General features: G+C 37.5%; 1 protein-coding gene across 6 annotated transcripts in view; it reads left to right on the top strand.

Moving 5' to 3' along the window:
- Positions 1 to 18,605, top strand: part of DACH2 (dachshund family transcription factor 2) — a 282,827-nt gene that overhangs the window by 226,943 nt on the left and 37,279 nt on the right. For all 6 annotated transcript variants that reach the window (XM_061359675.1, XM_061359678.1, XM_061359674.1 and 3 more), the window contains exons 6-7: positions 756 to 891; positions 2,700 to 2,780. In XM_061359675.1, coding sequence (XP_061215659.1) covers positions 756 to 891; positions 2,700 to 2,780 — 217 coding nt within the window. The remainder of the gene's footprint in view (positions 1 to 755; positions 892 to 2,699; positions 2,781 to 18,605) is intronic.

Below are 18,605 nucleotides of genomic sequence, written 5' to 3' on the forward strand. Positions count from 1 at the left end.
ATAGGTACACAGAAATGCAGCACTTAATTTTGCTAAATTTTTATAGTTTCTTACATTTTTTCTCCTTACCTGAAATACTGTGCATATTTAAATTAGAGGTTAACATCAAAGTTTCTCAAGTAAATAAGAATTTGCAAGCACATTCTGATTTTTGTTAGTCAGTGGTGCTTTTCTTGTAGAAGTGAAGTTCTTAGCAGTGCCGCAGCTTTCAAAATGTGTTTGAGTGCTAATCTGAGAAGATGTTGATGTAATTTCAGGTACATATTCTAGTGAGTTTACAGATTTGACTGCATTTAGTGACAGTTTAGTCCAAATCTGAATTATTATTGCGAATGTGACTCATACGTGTCAATCTTCCTAACTGTAAACTAAAAGTATTTCGTAAGAACAATATGAAAAAGCATTCTTTAGGTCCCTTCCAACCTTAATAATTCTGTAATTCTTTATGTTCCTATGTGTGAAAAACTTAGAAAATAAAAAGTTACCCAGAAAAAAAGAAAAGAGATGGCAAATGCTTTGTCATGACGAAGAGGATGAAAAGCTGTTGCCCAGATACATTGCATGCAGAAGGCTATAGTCTTTTTAGCTGTAGATTACTACACTGGTCAAAAGACATTTTAGTTTTTCTCAGTTCACTATTTATCTCAGAAAGACCATTTATTATTGGTGTTTTAAGCCAGCTTCAGTTTTTTCATTGAACTTCAGTGAAGTTCATGAGTCAAATTGCACAGATCTTGTTTTATTTCTGTTCCAAGGAAAGGATCCAAGACAGCCCTTCTCCAGCTCCATCTCTAGAAGACAGTCAGCGGCCTGGGAGCCACGCTTCCTCCCATCAGAGCAGCAGCGTGTCCAGCTCACCGTCCCAGTTGGACAACACACCAGACAGAATTGGTTAGTGCTCTGCAGCCTCACACCTCTTTGCATTTACTGACCTCAAGAATTTTTGAAGTTTCTTGAGGCAAATATTTGTTTGCTGGGAAACTCAGGAAAGCAGTTACTTGTTAAAACCCCCCAGAATGTTCATCATTACAGTTTGTTTTATTAGGTTCATCACTATGCCGAGCCCAGCCCCTCAGATCCACTCTGTGCGAGTATCTGCCCTTGCACAGAAAATACCACCCCTTCTCTGGTAAAACCAAATTCTCTTGCATGCCAGAGTACAAAAGTGCATATGAAGGCACCTAGAATTGAAAAATAGCAGGGTATCTTTTTCTTCACAGATTATATGATGGCTTTTCCATTCCGGAAACCTCCTTATGCCCACACGTTCTATCATCACCATGAGGCTGAGGACTTTCTGATTTTTTTGGTGTCTGTTCCACAGCTTTTACAGCCTGTGCATTATCGAACTTGTGTTTAAAATGCTGATTCAACCTAGAGAAGTTCAAATCCTATTCCTGGTGCTTCCAAGAGGGATCTAGGGCAAGTCAATTAACATCTCTTCATGTCAGTGCATGTCAACACTGTTGTCTTCAGTATGGCTGGAGCTCATGCAGACATTGCTGAGCTAGATTAAACTACAAAAGCAGCACAGTCCATGTAGTCAGCATAGACCTCACCTCCATCAAGTAACTACTCGGCTGCTTGCTGGAGTTTTGCGTTGTTGACTCTGTTCCATGCAGCAGCACCATGGCACTACATAGCACACAGTTGGCTCTACACAAACTAGTCAGTAGAATCTGAACTATTTTGCCTAAATACATGCATACACAGGACATAGACTAGAAAGTAGATTCCCCTCAGCTCATTCACAGGTAAAATAGGGCTAGAAATCTATAGGACAAGAAATGTGACTTCGTATAACAAGAGTGAAAAAGGGACTTTAGTCCCCACTCTAGCCATGAAAGCTGCTGTTAACACAGCAGTTGCACACACTGCAAGCCTCTGGGCTTCAGAAGTGGTGCTGAAAGTTTTTTAAAGATAACTAGGTTTTATTTATGTTGAACTGAACATTTCTCTGTGTTGAACTCTAATGCTGAAATTTGTAGAGATGTGTGTATATGTTTTTATCTATATGAATGTATGTTTTCACTTTTGCAATATAAAACAAAAAGAAAATGCTTTCGCTAAAATATGGCAATGAAGCTTTTAACAAGTGTTCTGACTGGAATAACTTCTGTAATAAATGTGTTAATCAAATAAGAACAAAGAAAATAGGCATCCTGAAATTTTAAACTTAACACCTCTCACATATCTTGCAGGTGTGAAGTAAAGAGGTTTTTTCAGCACTACAGTGTATTGGGGTTTTGCTGTCATCTATCAATTTGGGTTACGAGCTGTCAAACTGAAGTTTTTAAATTTGCTGCGTTACAGATCATTGCAAATACATAAATCCTTAAATCCATTTCTCTCCAAAATGATTCCTATGAAGTACTTCTCTAATTAGAGAATCTGAACATTTCATAAAAAATCCCATTCATCTCAGTAGTAATTTGGGTTTTATCTTGGTATTTTTGTTTTCTCAAGTTGAGCAAATTTGCTTTTTGTGCATATTTTTACTTGGCTCTAAGTGCCAAACTGGGACAGCAAAATGGTTGATTGTGGACAGCAAAATTGGTCAATTGCTTTAGAACTTACTTAGTATAAACAAATGTTGAAGTAAAAATACTGAGAAAATATAATTAAATATTTTTGCTGTTCTGGCTTTTTTTTTTTTTTTACTGATGGTGTTAAAAAGTTGTGCACTCTGACTTTTTTAGCTATGCTGACCAACAACAGGGAAGGAGAACTCATTGATCAAGAAACTGGGACCAGCCTAAAAAAAGTACAAAAGGAGAAAGGTAAAATTACAGACTTGTTTTCCATCACAGGCATTTAATTCCACTTACTATGTGTGTATTCCTTTTTCTAAGATTCTGAATATGCAGTGACATTATTTTAAAAATTTAAGAATGCTAGGTGCCTAAATGGAAAGAATAATGTATTCAGTGAATTTACATGGTATTATCCTTAGAAGTGTAAGCAACCAGATCTTTGCTTCTCAGTTTATGTAGTATGGGGCTAATATTTTGCTGGTCTTTTGGCTCAATTATTTATGAAGTTCCTAGCAAGTATGTGATTAGTCACATGGTATTGTTTCTTTGCCTCCAGGAAATGTGTGTGCAGACTATTCTTAATGCTGGTACCTAGGTGAGGGAAACAAGCCATTTCTTGTGTCTAATAATACTGCATTACCTCACAAGTAAGGGGCAGCAAGGGAGGAAGTGACGTTTGGCCTGTAGTGACAGTCCTAGAGGCAGGGCAGTGCACTGCTCCTCTGCTTGGTTCTTCCTGCAGTGATTGTTGTGTACTGGAAAAAGTGGTTATTGCTGGTGTATGCAGGTAAGCCCTGATGAAGTGCTTTAGTGATGGAGAGCATGTGGTGTCTGTGGCTGCACATCAAGGAAGAAGCAGCATTTTGTTTCCTTGTAAATATAACAAAAAAATCCCCAAACTTGCATATTAATAGGCAAGAGGTTTGTTCTGGCATTGCATACAGACAGCACCATATGACATGAGTGCCTGCAAAAAAGAAAGATATAAAGAAATAAAAGAAAGGCAATGGTAAGTCGATACTGGAGAAATACTGCAAAGGTATAAACTGAGGGAGATATTAGGGTTTCAGAGTGAAGAAGATGGGAAGGAGAGAAGGAAGCAACCAAAAGAGGAGAAAACATAAATGCACTTATAAGTCTACTGTTACTATGAAACATGTTATCATAAATGTAAATGCAACCTGATTTATATTTTGATTGAGGTGATTTTGATGTATTTTCTGAAAAAAAAAACCAAAAAAAACCCAACCTGAGAAGACAGGACAAATTTATGAACAACTCAGAAGAGAATTTGGAGGCTCTATTTACCCTGTGGTTCCAGACTTGCTTAAAATTACTTGGGCGGATTCATGATCTTGTATAATCAGCCTTTTTCCTTATACGCCTGTGAATGATCCAGTCTTTGGGAGGAAGAATCTGAAATTTCCTCCTTATATTTTGTATTTTTGTACTTGAATCTCTCTTCTTGAAAGCTGAAGAAGCTGTTTTCTATTCACTGCTTTCTCTAGATATTTAAGCACTTCCCTCATGAACCCCAGAAGAGCCCTTTTCTGCCATTCTGTGGTAGTTTTGTCTGGATAATCACGCTTAAATCATTCCCTCGTTGACTCTTGTTGGCATTTACACACCAGAGGCTAAATAGTTATCAACCATACCTTCATTCCTAAGATTAAAACATTACATTTCTGTAGTAATCAGATAGATGTGTATTTAATCTAAATCTGAATGTGTAGTTGATTTTAAGTTTGTTGAACCATGCAAGGTTTCTTCCCTCATGTTCCATCATTTTTCAGTGAAACAATTCAATATCCTATGGGGTTCAAAGATGCAAATCATGTAGTTATTTGTAGTAGCAGTCCTGTCACGCAGGGTGGATGAAGGAAGGTACAGTTTAAGAATCAGAAAAGACAATTCAGAAATCCCCAAAAGCGTGAAAGTAATTTAAACTCCACCACCTGTGAATCTTAATTCCCAGGCTCCTGTGATCACTGAGCGTTCCTTGTAGTATATATGAAATCAGAAAGATTTGATGCTAAAATTTTGTGTACCATAGTTTACCTTAAAATTGTAGTTTCATAGGTTTATTCATTTCCCAATCTACTTTTTTTGCATAGTATTATCTTTAATTGATTAGGTACTGGGAAATATGTCTTTATATGTGTGTTACTTCTGCATGCACTTAGGGGAATTTTTTTTGGATGAACTCAGTGTTCAGAGATTCATCTGCATGAGAAAAACATGCTTCAAAATAATTTTAGCTTATAATTTTAAAGGTAGAATAAAGTTTCTGGTTTTCTACTTGATCTGCACAGATCAGGGGTTTTTTTTTCTGAAACCATGAGAATGAGGAATTGTTTCTTTTTGTCAAGTAAAGATGTCATTTCCAAATCATGCCATGACTCCAGAAGCAAAACCTTTTGATGTTATAGTGGGACAAATACTGCATTTTAAAGGCACCAACATTGTGTGTCTAACACATTCAAGCTGATTTTGCATTTGGCGGTGTGACAGACCTATATTACAGTTGCTGTAGGAATCTCGGGTTTACAGGATGTCCAGTAACTGATGGACTTCACCAGTAGGACAGAGTCAGTACTCTGCTTCTGAAAATCCTCAGCCTGTATGTGCTCTGTCACCCCATGCAAGTGTTATTTTTCAGTGATTTGTCTTGCTTGCATATGGATCCTTTGTTTCTAATACTGTTCTTATTCTCTTGTGTATAATTAGTTTGGGCTCTGGTGCACCTCTGATATATCAAATGCTTTTTTCATAGTTGGATATGGACAGTCAGTGAGGAGTATGGTCTGTGCTGGGTTGATCAGCAAAAAAAGTACATGTAATTTGTATACAGAGCAAGCTTTGTTTTTCAAAACCTGCCATTACTTTTACTGAGGCAAAATATATTTACCATGGAAAAGATTTTCAAAGTTATTAAGAAGGAATGTAGTTAAAATAAAAGTATCAACATTTATTAAGTATGACAAGTAAGCGGTTTATACAACCGTAGCAAACATATGTTTTCACATCTGTTTTGAGTAATATCATCATGATTTTAAAAATGATTTATAGCTCTGCAGGCCATAAAATGCCAGCTTTGCTGTAAGTTGGAAGTTTTCAAACAACAAAGAAATTATTGAAGGCATATATTGAACATGTTTTTGTTAGGCACCTTGGTATAACTTTGCAAATCTGAGCACTCTGTAACAATTAAGTTAGCAACAAATGAAAATAAAGTAACTAAAATTTAGCAGTAGTAATACGTGAAATCTTAGCATAAAAAACAGTAAAAGTTATTGTAATGATTATAGACAAATACTGTGATATCCCTCAGGATACACAATTTCTGGTTTTCCATGTCCTGTTTTAAGTGATCTCAGCACCAGAAAAAAATGTGCCACTTTGTTCTCATCCAACTAATTTCAAGGTAATTAGGGCTGAAGAGAATATGGCTTAACAGTTTCCCTTTAGAAGACAGTTAACATGACGTTGTGCCAGTTACGTTGAGCTGTTTGTATATGTTGGTGGGGCAGATTTTACAGAATTGGTGGGGCAAAGGGGTAAGAGCCCAGTTAGACCATACCATAAGCTTTTTGAAAGAGAAATGCCATTAACTCTCAATTACTCATCATTTCACCATCTTTTTAGGAAATATGGTGAGGCTTAACATTAGAGGACAACAGAGTCAAACTTCTTTATAAGTCTGCAGTTGTGTTGGGGTTTTTTTGTCAAATGTCTTTAACCGTTATGGTGCACAAGCATTTTGCCTTGAAAATCCTCCACAGACCATAGCCCCAAGTGTTTACAGAAACTTCAACACAAATTCTTCCTGATTGTGCTTTACTGCTCTGTCTGGTTTTAGGCACTTACATTTTACCTGCTCAATTGTTCACAGAAGCTAAATTTTAGATTCATCTGCTTCAGTATATGTCCTGAGAAAAACTTCCGTTGTATGGGAAAAGATTATGTTTGACACAGCCCTGTATAGGCTTTATAGAAAACTGCATATGAATTCTGGCATTAGGAAGGTTAAACGAGCCAGAAAAGAGTTTGGCCATGCCTTCCAGTCAGACTTAAATGCCAGTACAATTATTCTGTTTGACTGCATGACAAGAATTATTCCAAACTCCTCACGTAGGATGGAGTAATAAAAGGCACTGGCCCATCTCTTGCCACTGAAGGTGGCAAATGAAGGTGAGCGTTCATGTCTTCAGTGGGAACAGAATTTGGCCAAAGGTTGATATTTTGGAAGATCACTCCCCTGGCTAACGCTGGTGGTTATTATTCCAGGCAGGAGTGATACACATAGGCTACTCAGGTGCTGTTCCTCCTGGCCCCATGGCATGTCCTGAGCCCTGGTGAGAGCCAGGTACATGCTAGCCAGCCCCTTTGCTCTGATTTTGTGAGGCAAGCAGGAGATGTGGGTGACTACAGCGTGCTTTGGCTGGGTGTTGGGGTGTTCACATGGGTGCTTGGGGTGCTGGAGCTGCGCTTCACCTGAAGTGAACTGAAGTAAAATTTTGTAGGAAAATGTCATAAATTACATGTAACTCCAGACTTAACCATTGTTCAAGCAGCCTTTGAGTAGAAATAAAGATTGTATTTGTTGAGAAAGTGATTTGCTCTGAATTTCCCAGAGCTACTCAGGGTGATGCTGCCCTCCTTTAGCCCAGTTGTCTTCATCGTCAGAGTACAAATCTGGACTCAAAGGCTGTGTCTCATGTTTCCATAGACAGTAGTCTCCAAAGCTGGGCATCTGGCGGCTATCCCTTTCCATTTTATTAAAGAACACCTTTCCCCTTATTACTTCAAGGAAATGGGAATCTTGCATCATTTCTGTCAGCTGAGCAAAATATTTTCAGATGGCAGGGACTACAGTAATGAAATAATAACTATATGTATTGTATTTCATTTGCAGAAAAGAGATTTTATGTGTTTAAATTAATCATTGCCAAAGGACTGGGTTACTCAGGGTGTAAGGGGAGGAGAATGAGCAGGTGCAGAACACCTGAAACAGCAACAGGCCGTGGTGTTGGGGGTGTCCTCCAGAGAGAGGACTTTTCCAGCAATTAATCTGAAAGCATCCAGATGGAGAGCTCAAGGAATAAGAGAGCTAAGAGTACGAAACTGTACCACGCAGTGTGTATACAAAGTGTGCGATAGGTGCCAACACTTCAAATGCTCATCATGCTGTTTCTTTGACGTGTCAATACTTGCATGTTAAAGATATAACGAGAAAAAAACAGTTTTCTTCATGAATGTGCTCATGAATCTCCTCCTGAGATACATGAAAAACTCTCCAAATTAGAAGTGAAGTCATGTTCTTTTTGGTTCCTAAGTGTTTATATTAGGTGTTTATATTAGGTCATTTCTTCAGTGAAAGCAATAACAAAAGGGTTTAAAGGTTGCAAGGGTTTCTTTTTCCAAAAACTCTTAAGTGACATACACAGTGCAAATGTTTGCTGGAAAAATCAAGATATTTTTACACTTTCTATTTTCTGAGAATACCGAAAAATAAGAAGCACAGTGCTCTATTCTGGGTAAAGGCTTTTTCCGCAAGTTTTTTTGTTGTTAAATTTAACCTGCAAGTGAACTGACAACTGCTAAAATGTGATCTTTCATCAGTAAATCAATCAAAAAACAAAAAACCCCACACAAAAACCCAGCAGCAAAACCCATAAAACCAAGGCAAAGTCTTATTATCACTTAGATCTGCAATACATGTAAATAGAAAGCAATAGCAAAGCTTTGATTTTTGAAGTGTCTAGTCTAGACTCGTATCATTATGATTATGCTTAACCATCGCTCTAATGTTTATAAATACAAGGGCCATTACAAAGAGATATTGATGAAGTGTTCCAAGGTCAGGTCTTCTACATTAATTTTGTTTTAGATCTTTATTTTCAGAATTATTTTTAAGAATGCTTTTTTTTCTCCTGAGGAGTAAAATACCTGCTTCATAATTATCCTGGCAGATGGACCAAGGCAGTTTCTTACATTGATATATAATTTATTAATATGTTTTATTTATTGGATTTCAGTGACTTTAATGTATTGCTGTCTAAACACTACAAATTATGTGTCTATACAGACGTGCTGAAATGTTGAAATTTTCTTTACTGAAAAGGCTTTGGACCAAATCTTTTAGTAAGGTCCATGGAATAAAATGGGCAAATAAGGATAAAGTAAGACAGAAACAGAATCATAGGATCATAGGATGGTTAGGGTTGGAAAGGACCTTAAGATCATCAAGTAATAAGGTAAAATAACTACTCTCCAAAGTCAGGTTGTCTCTTCAGAGTTTACCATTTCCACTTTTCCTCCAATACTGTGAATTGAGTTTTCAGTAGTATCTTATTGAGCTGTATCAGATTTGAAAGGCATAAAAAAAAGAGAGAAAAATTACTGATTGGTATTCAGGAGGGGTGCTCACAGGGGGATGCTGTGCATGTCTGCTCCTGCGCCAGCAGCCTTAGGAAAGCATGAGTTATGGGGAAGCCTTGGAGCACACTGAGCACTGGTGGGTGGTATTTTTTGTAGTGTTTTTATGTATCCAGGACTTTTTTTTCTAATTTGATCTTTTGAGTATCTTAAGATCTCTCTGTGGAGTGTCTGCCGGCCTTCTGTGTAAAAGTCACATTAAGATGGCAATTAAGAGCTCCCTTCCTTTATTGCTTGCGCAGAGGTTTCAGGTGACAGGAGGCCCAAAACCATACATTCGTGTGCATCTGCAAAGTGTTTGTGTGCATGCTGCATTAGGACAAACATTCCTGATAATAAAATGTAATAAATCTCTAGTATACATATAACATAGTGAAGTAACCTTGGACTGGAAGTAGAAAAAGGTTATCCTTTTGAAATAGGTAGCCATGAAACCAGAATAAGTGTGTTGTTCATTATATTTCAGACACTGCATTGAATTACATTGATGAAGTTACATGATATCTTCTTAGCAGAGCTGATACGACCCATACACTGAACTTGGGAGCCGCTGGGGCTGCAGAACATAAGGGGGTCCAGACCACAGCCAGCTCAGGCTGTAATTTCAAGGAAATCAAATTTCATGTTCAATTGTTGGGGCAGAGGGCACCACTACAGCACTATTTACTGTGTTAGGTGTTTGGCTATTATAGCCGTATTTATTTCTGGGAATGGACAGTTCTTTTAGTAGCTTTTTCATATTATCAGCTTTACTTTGGAAATTAAGCATTGCACCTGATACGATAGGAGGCCACAGTAGTAAGTTATCAATATAATTTCAGTTGTTCTAAACCAAGCAATTTGTTCTGAAGAAAAATGGCCCATTTTGAATTCTTTCCATGAAGCTCCCTGCATCTTTGGATAAGTTCAGTATTAATTTTCTAATGTTCTTTTAATGATTCTTACTAATACGGTAACAAGTAGGTGCATGGGTGAGATAGTGTAAGAATCAGCAAGTAAATAAAATGCGTATTATCTGTGTTAACCAAAACCTTACTGTCCCCCTACACTGTATTTGGGTTTTTTCATGTTATAAGCTCTTCATAAATTAATTTAGTGGGGAAAAAGTGTGCAAAATACAAGGATTTTTCATGTTTCTAAAATGTCTCCCAGCTTCTCCCCTCAACTTACCTTAATCATAGGAACAATTTATTTGCCAAAAGGCTAAACAAACCTAAGATGACTGTGAGATTCTCACTGTACAGTTGTTATACAGCCCAGGAAATTGTAAAATACCAGAATGAGAAGAACAAGGAGGACGATCATTCTGATGCTAACGGTAGCATTGTCATGTGCCTATGTGAGTGAGGTGGCCAGAGCTGGCAATTGCTCAATGAGAGAGGGGCTGCCTGAGTCACTCTGTGGGGCTGGTGCCTCCTACCAACTGGGAAGTGAGTGCTCACAATTGGCTAAGGTTTACATCTGTGGATAGCAGGTGCTTATGATTGATAAAAAGATGGATGGAGAGACACCTCTGCTTTGCTGTATTTGGGATATGCCAGTCATTGGGTACTCTGTTGGAAGTAAGACTTTCTTCTCAGAATACCTGAATCTGTAGCAGGAGATTGAATCTCCTCTCCTAAGTGAAGCTTCTTTCAGGCTGCTGTGTCACTGCATTGCATCTATCACACCATCTTTAGTTAAAGCTTTCCTACTTCATCTGAGTGATTAAATATTCATAAGAGCAGGCTCCTTAACTAGCTCCCTTGGCCTGCTGCATTACCAGCTGTACTCTTGAGCTGCTTTGTGTGTTTTCTCCCCTCCCCAAACTCCTTTACTAAATAATCCCAAACCAATAGCTGATTTTTTGAAAACAGGACTCTTGTTTCTCAGCTGGCTACTCCATTTGGGGTTTATGAGATCATCCAATATGGAGTACTGTCATCCCTGGGCTTACAGTCTGTGTCAAATCCTCCAAATAGGGCCCAAGTTAAGCTTCACAGACAAAATACATCTGGCCAGAGGGACCTTCAGCACAAATTTAGAGGACTGAAGGCAGCTGTTGGGTTGGTGGTTGGTTGTTTTTAGATATCTCACCAATGCCTCATCAATACCCTTGTACCCATAATTAGAACCATCAAGTGCCTTTGTAGCTTTAGGTTGAAAGATCAGGCTTCTGAGAGTTTTTGAGGCATCACTCCTATATATATAGCTAGTTTGTATGAATACCAGTGAAAATCAGCCCTGACTTAATTGATCCACTTTTAAATGTAGGAATTGGATTTCTAAGTAATTTTGAGATGATGTGCATTGCTGATGTATTTGTAGTGCTTCATCATGTTCATGAGAACTACTACAAATGTCTAATTTTCCAAAACATTGCATGCACATGTACCATGGGGACATTCATACTTTAACCTTTTTAGCTATTAGAATTCTTGAATTCAAGGCAAATGAGTGAAAGCTAGAAAGACTGTGGTTATTCCAGTACCGAATTCCCCAGGCACGCTCCTTTGGTCATGCTTGCCTGTTGCACACTGCTTTTGAAATACCAACTGATTTATTTTGTAGTCAGTGTGACAGTCATTTCCAAAGCAGAGTTTTCTTTTAGTTGACAGACTGTGACAGGTTATAACAAGCAGTTTAAAAAATAAAATTCTGCTTCCAGGTGTATTTTGAAATGTTATAATCTATAAAACATTGCATAGTTTTGAAACTGTCTTTTTATCCATCACCTGGACTGCTGTGCAGCATTTTGATAGCAAGACTTTTGATAGCGAGGCTTTTGTGAATTTGCTGATGTATGCCGTGGCTGGTTCGGGTGAGTGTTGTCTGTGAGGGGATACAGAACTGTAAAGTTTTTTATGACAGCTCCATGGAGTGTTGCTTCTGGTGTGGTAGAAGATGCCTTTTTGATGCAGAATATGTTGAAGGATGGAGCATCTCTGGTAGATGGCTGAGCTGGAGTAGAAAATGGAATACATGTGTTTGCACGTGCTGATTCACAGAGGTTAGAAAATATGAATTGCTCAGAAAATAACATGTTATTTATACATCTGTAACCTTTGGAGACATCTTAGATGCTGTTAATTAGGAAATCAGCCTGTATTTATTATTGTTGTCTTGTTTTTTTGTTAGTTTTAAAATCTAGAAAGTGATTGTAATGAAGGTACCCTCCAGGCAAAAGTGTAGAGAAATTCATATATTAAAGGAGGAGTCGTCAGAGTTCTGTTTGACTTTTGACATTATTGTTGTATAGCCTATGGCATTACAGGCAGAAGGGATTTAGAGGGAGAGCTTGAAATTACTCTGTAAAAAGAGTATAGTTATATATACTGAATTTTAACTAGCATATTTTAAGGAAAGTATAATATCTTTGTAAGATTAAAATAACAACAGTAAAAATAACAAGAATAATGATTCCATTGCACCATAATTCCTTTGTTTCCATGAAGCTTCTGATATTTAAAAAAAGAGCCACCAATATTTAGAAACTATTTGATGAGTTCCTAAAAGATAGTTTTATTGTTTCAAGAACATTCATTATTAATCTCTCCATATACACACATGCTGAAATCTCAGTAGAAAATAAGTCAAGCACTTCTCGATTATAGTCTTACTCATAAGGAGAATCTCTCTAATATACAAGATAATTTTTCAGCACTGTTTTAGGATTAATGTTTTGTAAATACCACTACCTATATAGCATATGTTAAATACTGTAAATCAGGCTGGAGTTTTAATTTTGCACAACTAGCGCTGATACATCATCAGTCGCATCAAATACTGAATCTAAATGGTCCCAAGTATTTGAAACATATGATTATCATTCTGTAACAGTGGTGGCTAAATGGACAGAATTTTCGTGGAAGCTTTGCTCAGTGAGTGACCTACAAAGACATGTGGGTTAATAAGTTTTAATGATAGATAAATGAAGGCTCGACGTTTGAAATTTGTACTTCCGCTAGATTTTTTTCATGCTCATCTTCCACTGTTTCAAAGATAATGCATGGTGTCTCATGATGTTGGAAACGTCTGAGTAGGGGGGATGGGGCCTCCCCTTTTGTATTCTGCTTGACTTCAGTGAAATTGTATTCCAGTGTTCAAGCTTGTAAGTGAAAGCTGTTGAGGAATTGGTTTCTCCTGAGTGCAAGAATGTCTGCTCCCATTTCCTTTTCAGAAACTTTACAAACTCAGGGACTGTAATTTATTTCCACCTTTTCCTTCTCATCTGAAAAGGAAAATTTTATCTCTCTATCCACAAAAATGTCTATCCATCAAAATCTTACTTTAGTATACAGGGGGTTTAGTCCAGAACGGAAGGGGAGCAAGAAAGACAATGCAGCTAGTTTCAAATACGTAATAGATAATTTACTTTAAGTTTACATATGAAAATAAAACTATAAATGTAGAAACATAAAGATCATCTGATTCAGAGCAGCCTCTTCAGCTTCTTCCATGGGCTGTTCCAGCATTCACTTAAAAATCTAATGAAGGAAGAAAAAAATTGAAGCGTCTTCCAAAGGTTTGACTTATACCTTCTCAGTTCTGCAATTGGTGGGATCTGGTCAGTTCATGTCTCAGCCTTCAGAGAAGCAGGTTCAGTGGTTGTGCCTGCAGAGCAACACATCCTCTAAAGAATTCCCTCTGGCAAAGGAACTGCAGTCATGCAGCCCGATTGTGTGCTCCCCTGGCGGAATGAATCCGTCAGAAATGGGGTATGCCTTGGTGGGAGCCTTGCTGCTGGTATGGCTAAACAGCTAGTAGCATGCAGACTGTCTCAGGTCTTACTAAATGGTGCTGCACAGTGTGCTATGGACACGTTCTGGCTGATGAGTAGCTGTAGCATAGATTCAGAATGTTGGCATCACTAAAATGAAGCTGTATCAAAGCAGAAAGATTATAACAGAAGAAATCCAGAAGGCAAAATAATACATATTAAACCTTGTTTTCCAGACTGTTGAATCAGTTTATAGTAATATGTGAGTGAGCAGGAAGGTAACAACATCTGTTAGCAATAAACGTTTCCTTTCTTGAGTTACTGAATTAGCTATGAGAAGGTGATTAGAAATAAAATATAATTATTTCTGATAGAAATAGGTAACACTGCATGGGCTTTGAGATAAGAACTTGACAAACGTGTAAAATAAACACAAAACTGGTTTTGTAAAGCAGGGAGATTACCATTTTCCATGTTGTGTGCCAAGATTTCTGTATTTCAAATGTTAGCAGTTGGCTTCTTTTCAAAACTGATAAATAATGATGTTTGTTGTGGAAACAATTATCCTAAAAATAATTTAGAAGGATTGTATCCCCTTTTTGTTTGTCTATAAAGACCACATTCAATTTATATATAGACAGCAAGAGCTCCACTTGCATCTATAAAACAGTTCTTAAATCATTCTAAATTATTGATGTGCACAAAGAACTCTTTCCGCTTTTGTTTGAAGTTTTATTTCTGCGGCGTTGTGCTTTCTAATTGTACTTTCAACTACTGACATCTGTTATAGCTGTTTCAAAAAGTTTCAATACTTTTCTTTTCTAATGATAGACAGTCTTTTCAAAGACAAACTGGCTTCATTTTGAGCAAGCAAAATAATTAGTTGAAAAAAGATCACTGATTTGGCCAGGGAACTCTCCATTTTATTTTTTTCCCCACAAGTTGCTGTTTTATATGATTCCAGCACCTACTCAACAGAAGGCTGGCCAAGAGGAATGTATATCTGCAGCAACTCAGAAACCATAGAGCATCAGCATATGTCCTTTGCTTCCCTGAGGAAATCCAGGGCTTTATTCTACCAAAAAGAGTACCAAGAAAGTACTTCACACACTGATAGTCTCTGTATGTCTGACAGATGGAAAAGTAAGCTGCTAGTCCAAAGCTGCTATTCCCAACAAAATAGGAAAAAAGCTCAGCAATTGGAGATGAGATTAATCCTTAAAAGTCTGCTTAGAAATCCTTTTTAATATAACTAGTGGTATGAATATGTGGTGCAGCAGTAAACTTAGTTCTAATGATGTATGGCATAATCACAGTCTTCTTCTCTGGCATATAAATACAGGAGACATTTAAAATATCCCAGATAAGGAAAGCACAGTGTAAAGACATTTTCTTGTCTTTTTTTTTCATAGAGAATATCTGTCCCATTAAGGTAGAATAGGCTTTCAGCTTTGAAAAATACAAGTCCAGGGCTCTGGTCCAGTTGGGGTACACCATAACTAACCTTTAAGCTAGAAGTTGCCTAGAATTCTTATAATAATTAATACAACACTAGGGGATTTAATTGACCACAAGATTAAACTATTAAGGAAAAAAATTCATCCTAATTGAGAACTGAACCCCTAGCCTTTATTCATTGCTCTGCCACTTGAGTCATGAATTGGGGGTTAATTGACTGTCTAGAATCTCCCAAGGAGCAATTATTTCATATAATGGTGCTAACACATACTGTAGTAAGGCGATTTTTAATGGCATGCTTTTTTTCCCCTGGATTTAGAGAGATTTTGTGAGGACAACAAGAAGAGATGCTGGATGTGGGGAAGGAAACAAAAATGTAAACGAAAAAAGGACTTGGGGTTTTCTTTCAGGTGCCGATTGATAAAGTTCAAAAGCCAGAAAAGGTATTGATACGAGTTTGCAGTTAGAGTAAGAATTGGAAGTACCAGATTTTAGTTAAGGTACCCCCCCTCATCTCTGTGTCCTGTGGGTCGCACTTAAATCCCAGCACTTGTCTGTGTTTCTGTTAAAATTCAGTAGCTGTGGCTTGCAGTAGGATCTCACATCACTCTGAAGTTGAAGGTTTTGAACTACACTAAAGGCAGCTCAGTTTTGTTGGACAGGTGATTAATAAGTTTTAGTCTATGAATCATGTTTTGCTCTCCAGTTTAAATATTTATGGCTCCGCTCTGTGACAGCGTTGCATTCCATGGGACAGAAGACAGTACAGAGGCAGGGATTTCCCCAGGGGCACAAGATCACCTATATCTCTCAGCTGTTTTCATCCTGGCAGCTGTGACACTGCAGATGTATTAAAGAGTAAGAGGTGTCTGCAGCGACTTAACTTGGGCAGTCCTGGACCGAAAGACTGTTTGAGAGGCCTTAGTTGCTTACAGCAACCTTGAATACTGCTTGCACTGGCCCAGCCGTCATCTGCTGCAGCATGGAGGAGGCTTACTATTACAATTCCCAGTTTAAGTTGTTATTAAGATTTAAGAATAACTTTTCTTAGGAATAAAGACTTAAAAATAATTTTACATAAACTGCTACAAAAATCATAAAAAGAAGGGGCTAGGTATACTTATAGCATTTTCTATTTATTTGCTTACATGGTGATTAATAAAATCCATTACTTCATAGATGTTTCTGCTTCATTAGTGTAAATTTGCAGAACTTTTCTAATTATGAGTCTCCTTTGAAGAAGAAACTACAGATAATATCAAAACCTTTTAACTAAGTGAAGACTTAGTTATGGATACAGTCAGGCATTTTTATATTAAAATATATTCAGTTTTTACAATGTTTTCATAAGGGTGCCATCTTTAGAAATACTTGAAGAAACCTTCAGAATTTAGGAGAAACTATTTTTCGTGTGGAATTATCAAAGATAAAAGGAAATGCAGAAAAATTCAGCATCTTAAACTTACGTTTGAAAACTAATTTTAAATCCTGTGGGCAAGGAGGACTGTGTAGGTAATTCGTGCTTAAAAATATGTAAAATCACTGTATGCTTAGTGAGGTCTGACAAGAGGTCTGAGAAGAAATAGCACCCTGTAGCATTAAGGGTGCTCAGAAATAGCAGCAGTTTAAGTACATTTTGTAAACATAAGTTTATTGTCATGCTACCTGCGCATATTAATGACTAAGGGGCTTTTGCAATGGTACCAAAAAATCGCTATGCATCTTAGCTATACATTGCTGTGCTCTGGGATATGAACAGTATAGAAGGATAGTGCTTTGTAAATGTCGTATGTAGGAGTCTAGGGGACTCCTATACAGAGTTTCTAGAACAGAGACCACCCCAGCTCCTCCAGTACCCCCTCATGCTTGCAGGCGAGGTTGCAGAGACGTGATGAATGGGTCACCTAAGGTGGACAGGAATCGCTTCTAACATAGCTCCTTGTTGCAGGGTGATGTATTGTGTTCACAGCTTAACTTCTGTTCCACATAAAAACATATGTGCTCATATGTCTTTTGCTTACATTTGCGTTCTGTTGAAATCCAGATCACCAGCCAGTGTATGATCACAGCCCCATAGGTTTTTATTAGATAGTGTAAATTGGGGCAGTCAATTGCACGGAAAGGCAAGAAGACACAAGCATGAAAGCAGTGTTAGAAAGTCCAGGTGACTCCATTACACATGCACCAAAGAGTTGTTATTTTAAAGGTGACTTGTAAGGACATCTACGAGTCATTTATAACTCTTGTATCTTTGGTATTACAGAAATATCAGTAATGTAATCTCTTAGACTGTCTAGTTTTACTGGACCTATTACAGGAAGCTGAAAGTGTGGAGAGAGGGCATGGCACAGACTTGTCTTCAGCTGGATAAAGTGTTTCAGACTAAAAAAAGTACTATTTTTTTCTTGCTTATAAACATCAGAGGTGAACAGGTAAAATAGATGTACAGAAGAAAGAGGGGTTTACAATGTAATTCAGATTTGAGTTGGGTTTTATAGTCACTCATTTTCATCTGGTCAGTAAAATCATGGAGTAAAGACAGAGGAAACAAGATCTGCTATTTCTAATATGAAAAATAGTGTTTTCTGCACAGTGAGGAAATAGTTGTCCCAGGTTCTATAATAGCAGTTAAAGCTACCAAAAGCTCCTACCATCTGAGAAGGAGGATGCTCTGCTGAAGAAATAAGAGTAAGAAAGAACAGCATTTCCCTTTGATTCTGCCTTGAGGAGGAAAAACCTGGACATGTTCACAGTATGAACTAAGTGACAAAAGCAGTATTTACACTCCAAGTGTGATTCCTTTTCTGTTCTCACCTAGTTTTAACTTCTCCCCTTTAAATATAATTCTGTTCCAGAATTTTCTCCACCTGCTGTTTTCTAAAACTTGCACATGTCCCTGGTCCACATACACCATCATTCTTCACTTGCGCTTCCTATCCACATTTTATCCTGCTCATCCAAGCTCCATCCAGCACCCAGTTTGCCTGCCTGTCTCCTTTCATTTTCTCTTTGTCTTTTTTTGTATAGGAAACAAATACATCTTTACATTGACACAGAAATTGCAAAGGTCAGAAACCTATTTACCTGTTCAGGGATTTTTATGATTATTTTTTTTCTTTGCCTTTTTTTTTTTTTGTGGGTTTTTTTCTGAGGATTTTTTGCTCTTTTTTGAAATTAATTTAAAATGTATTTTAACTATTAAAAAAAATTATTTATTCTTTGTAAAGAAGTACCACACCCTAAGAAAATTTTAATGCTCTTAATGACTTCTAAGTAAGTTAAATAATTGACCTTGTGCAGTGTCGCTGCCTTCAGTTGGTTCAGATCAACAAAAAAATCCAGAAGGCATCATGTGGATTGGCTGTGTCAGAAATAGAAACTGCTGCTCTCAGAAATTGTTTTTTCCAATGCAGACCCAGAGTTCCCAGGCCTGCTGTACAATTATCTGTTTACCTGCCTCAGCTTGATACTCGTTG

The sequence above is a fragment of the Neopsephotus bourkii genome, unplaced genomic scaffold, assembly GCF_033783945.1.
Source record: "Neopsephotus bourkii isolate Nb327-2 ecotype Australia unplaced genomic scaffold, CSIRO-AGI_Nbou_v1 NB_991, whole genome shotgun sequence".
Classification (NCBI taxonomy): domain Eukaryota; kingdom Metazoa; phylum Chordata; class Aves; order Psittaciformes; family Psittacidae; genus Neopsephotus; species Neopsephotus bourkii.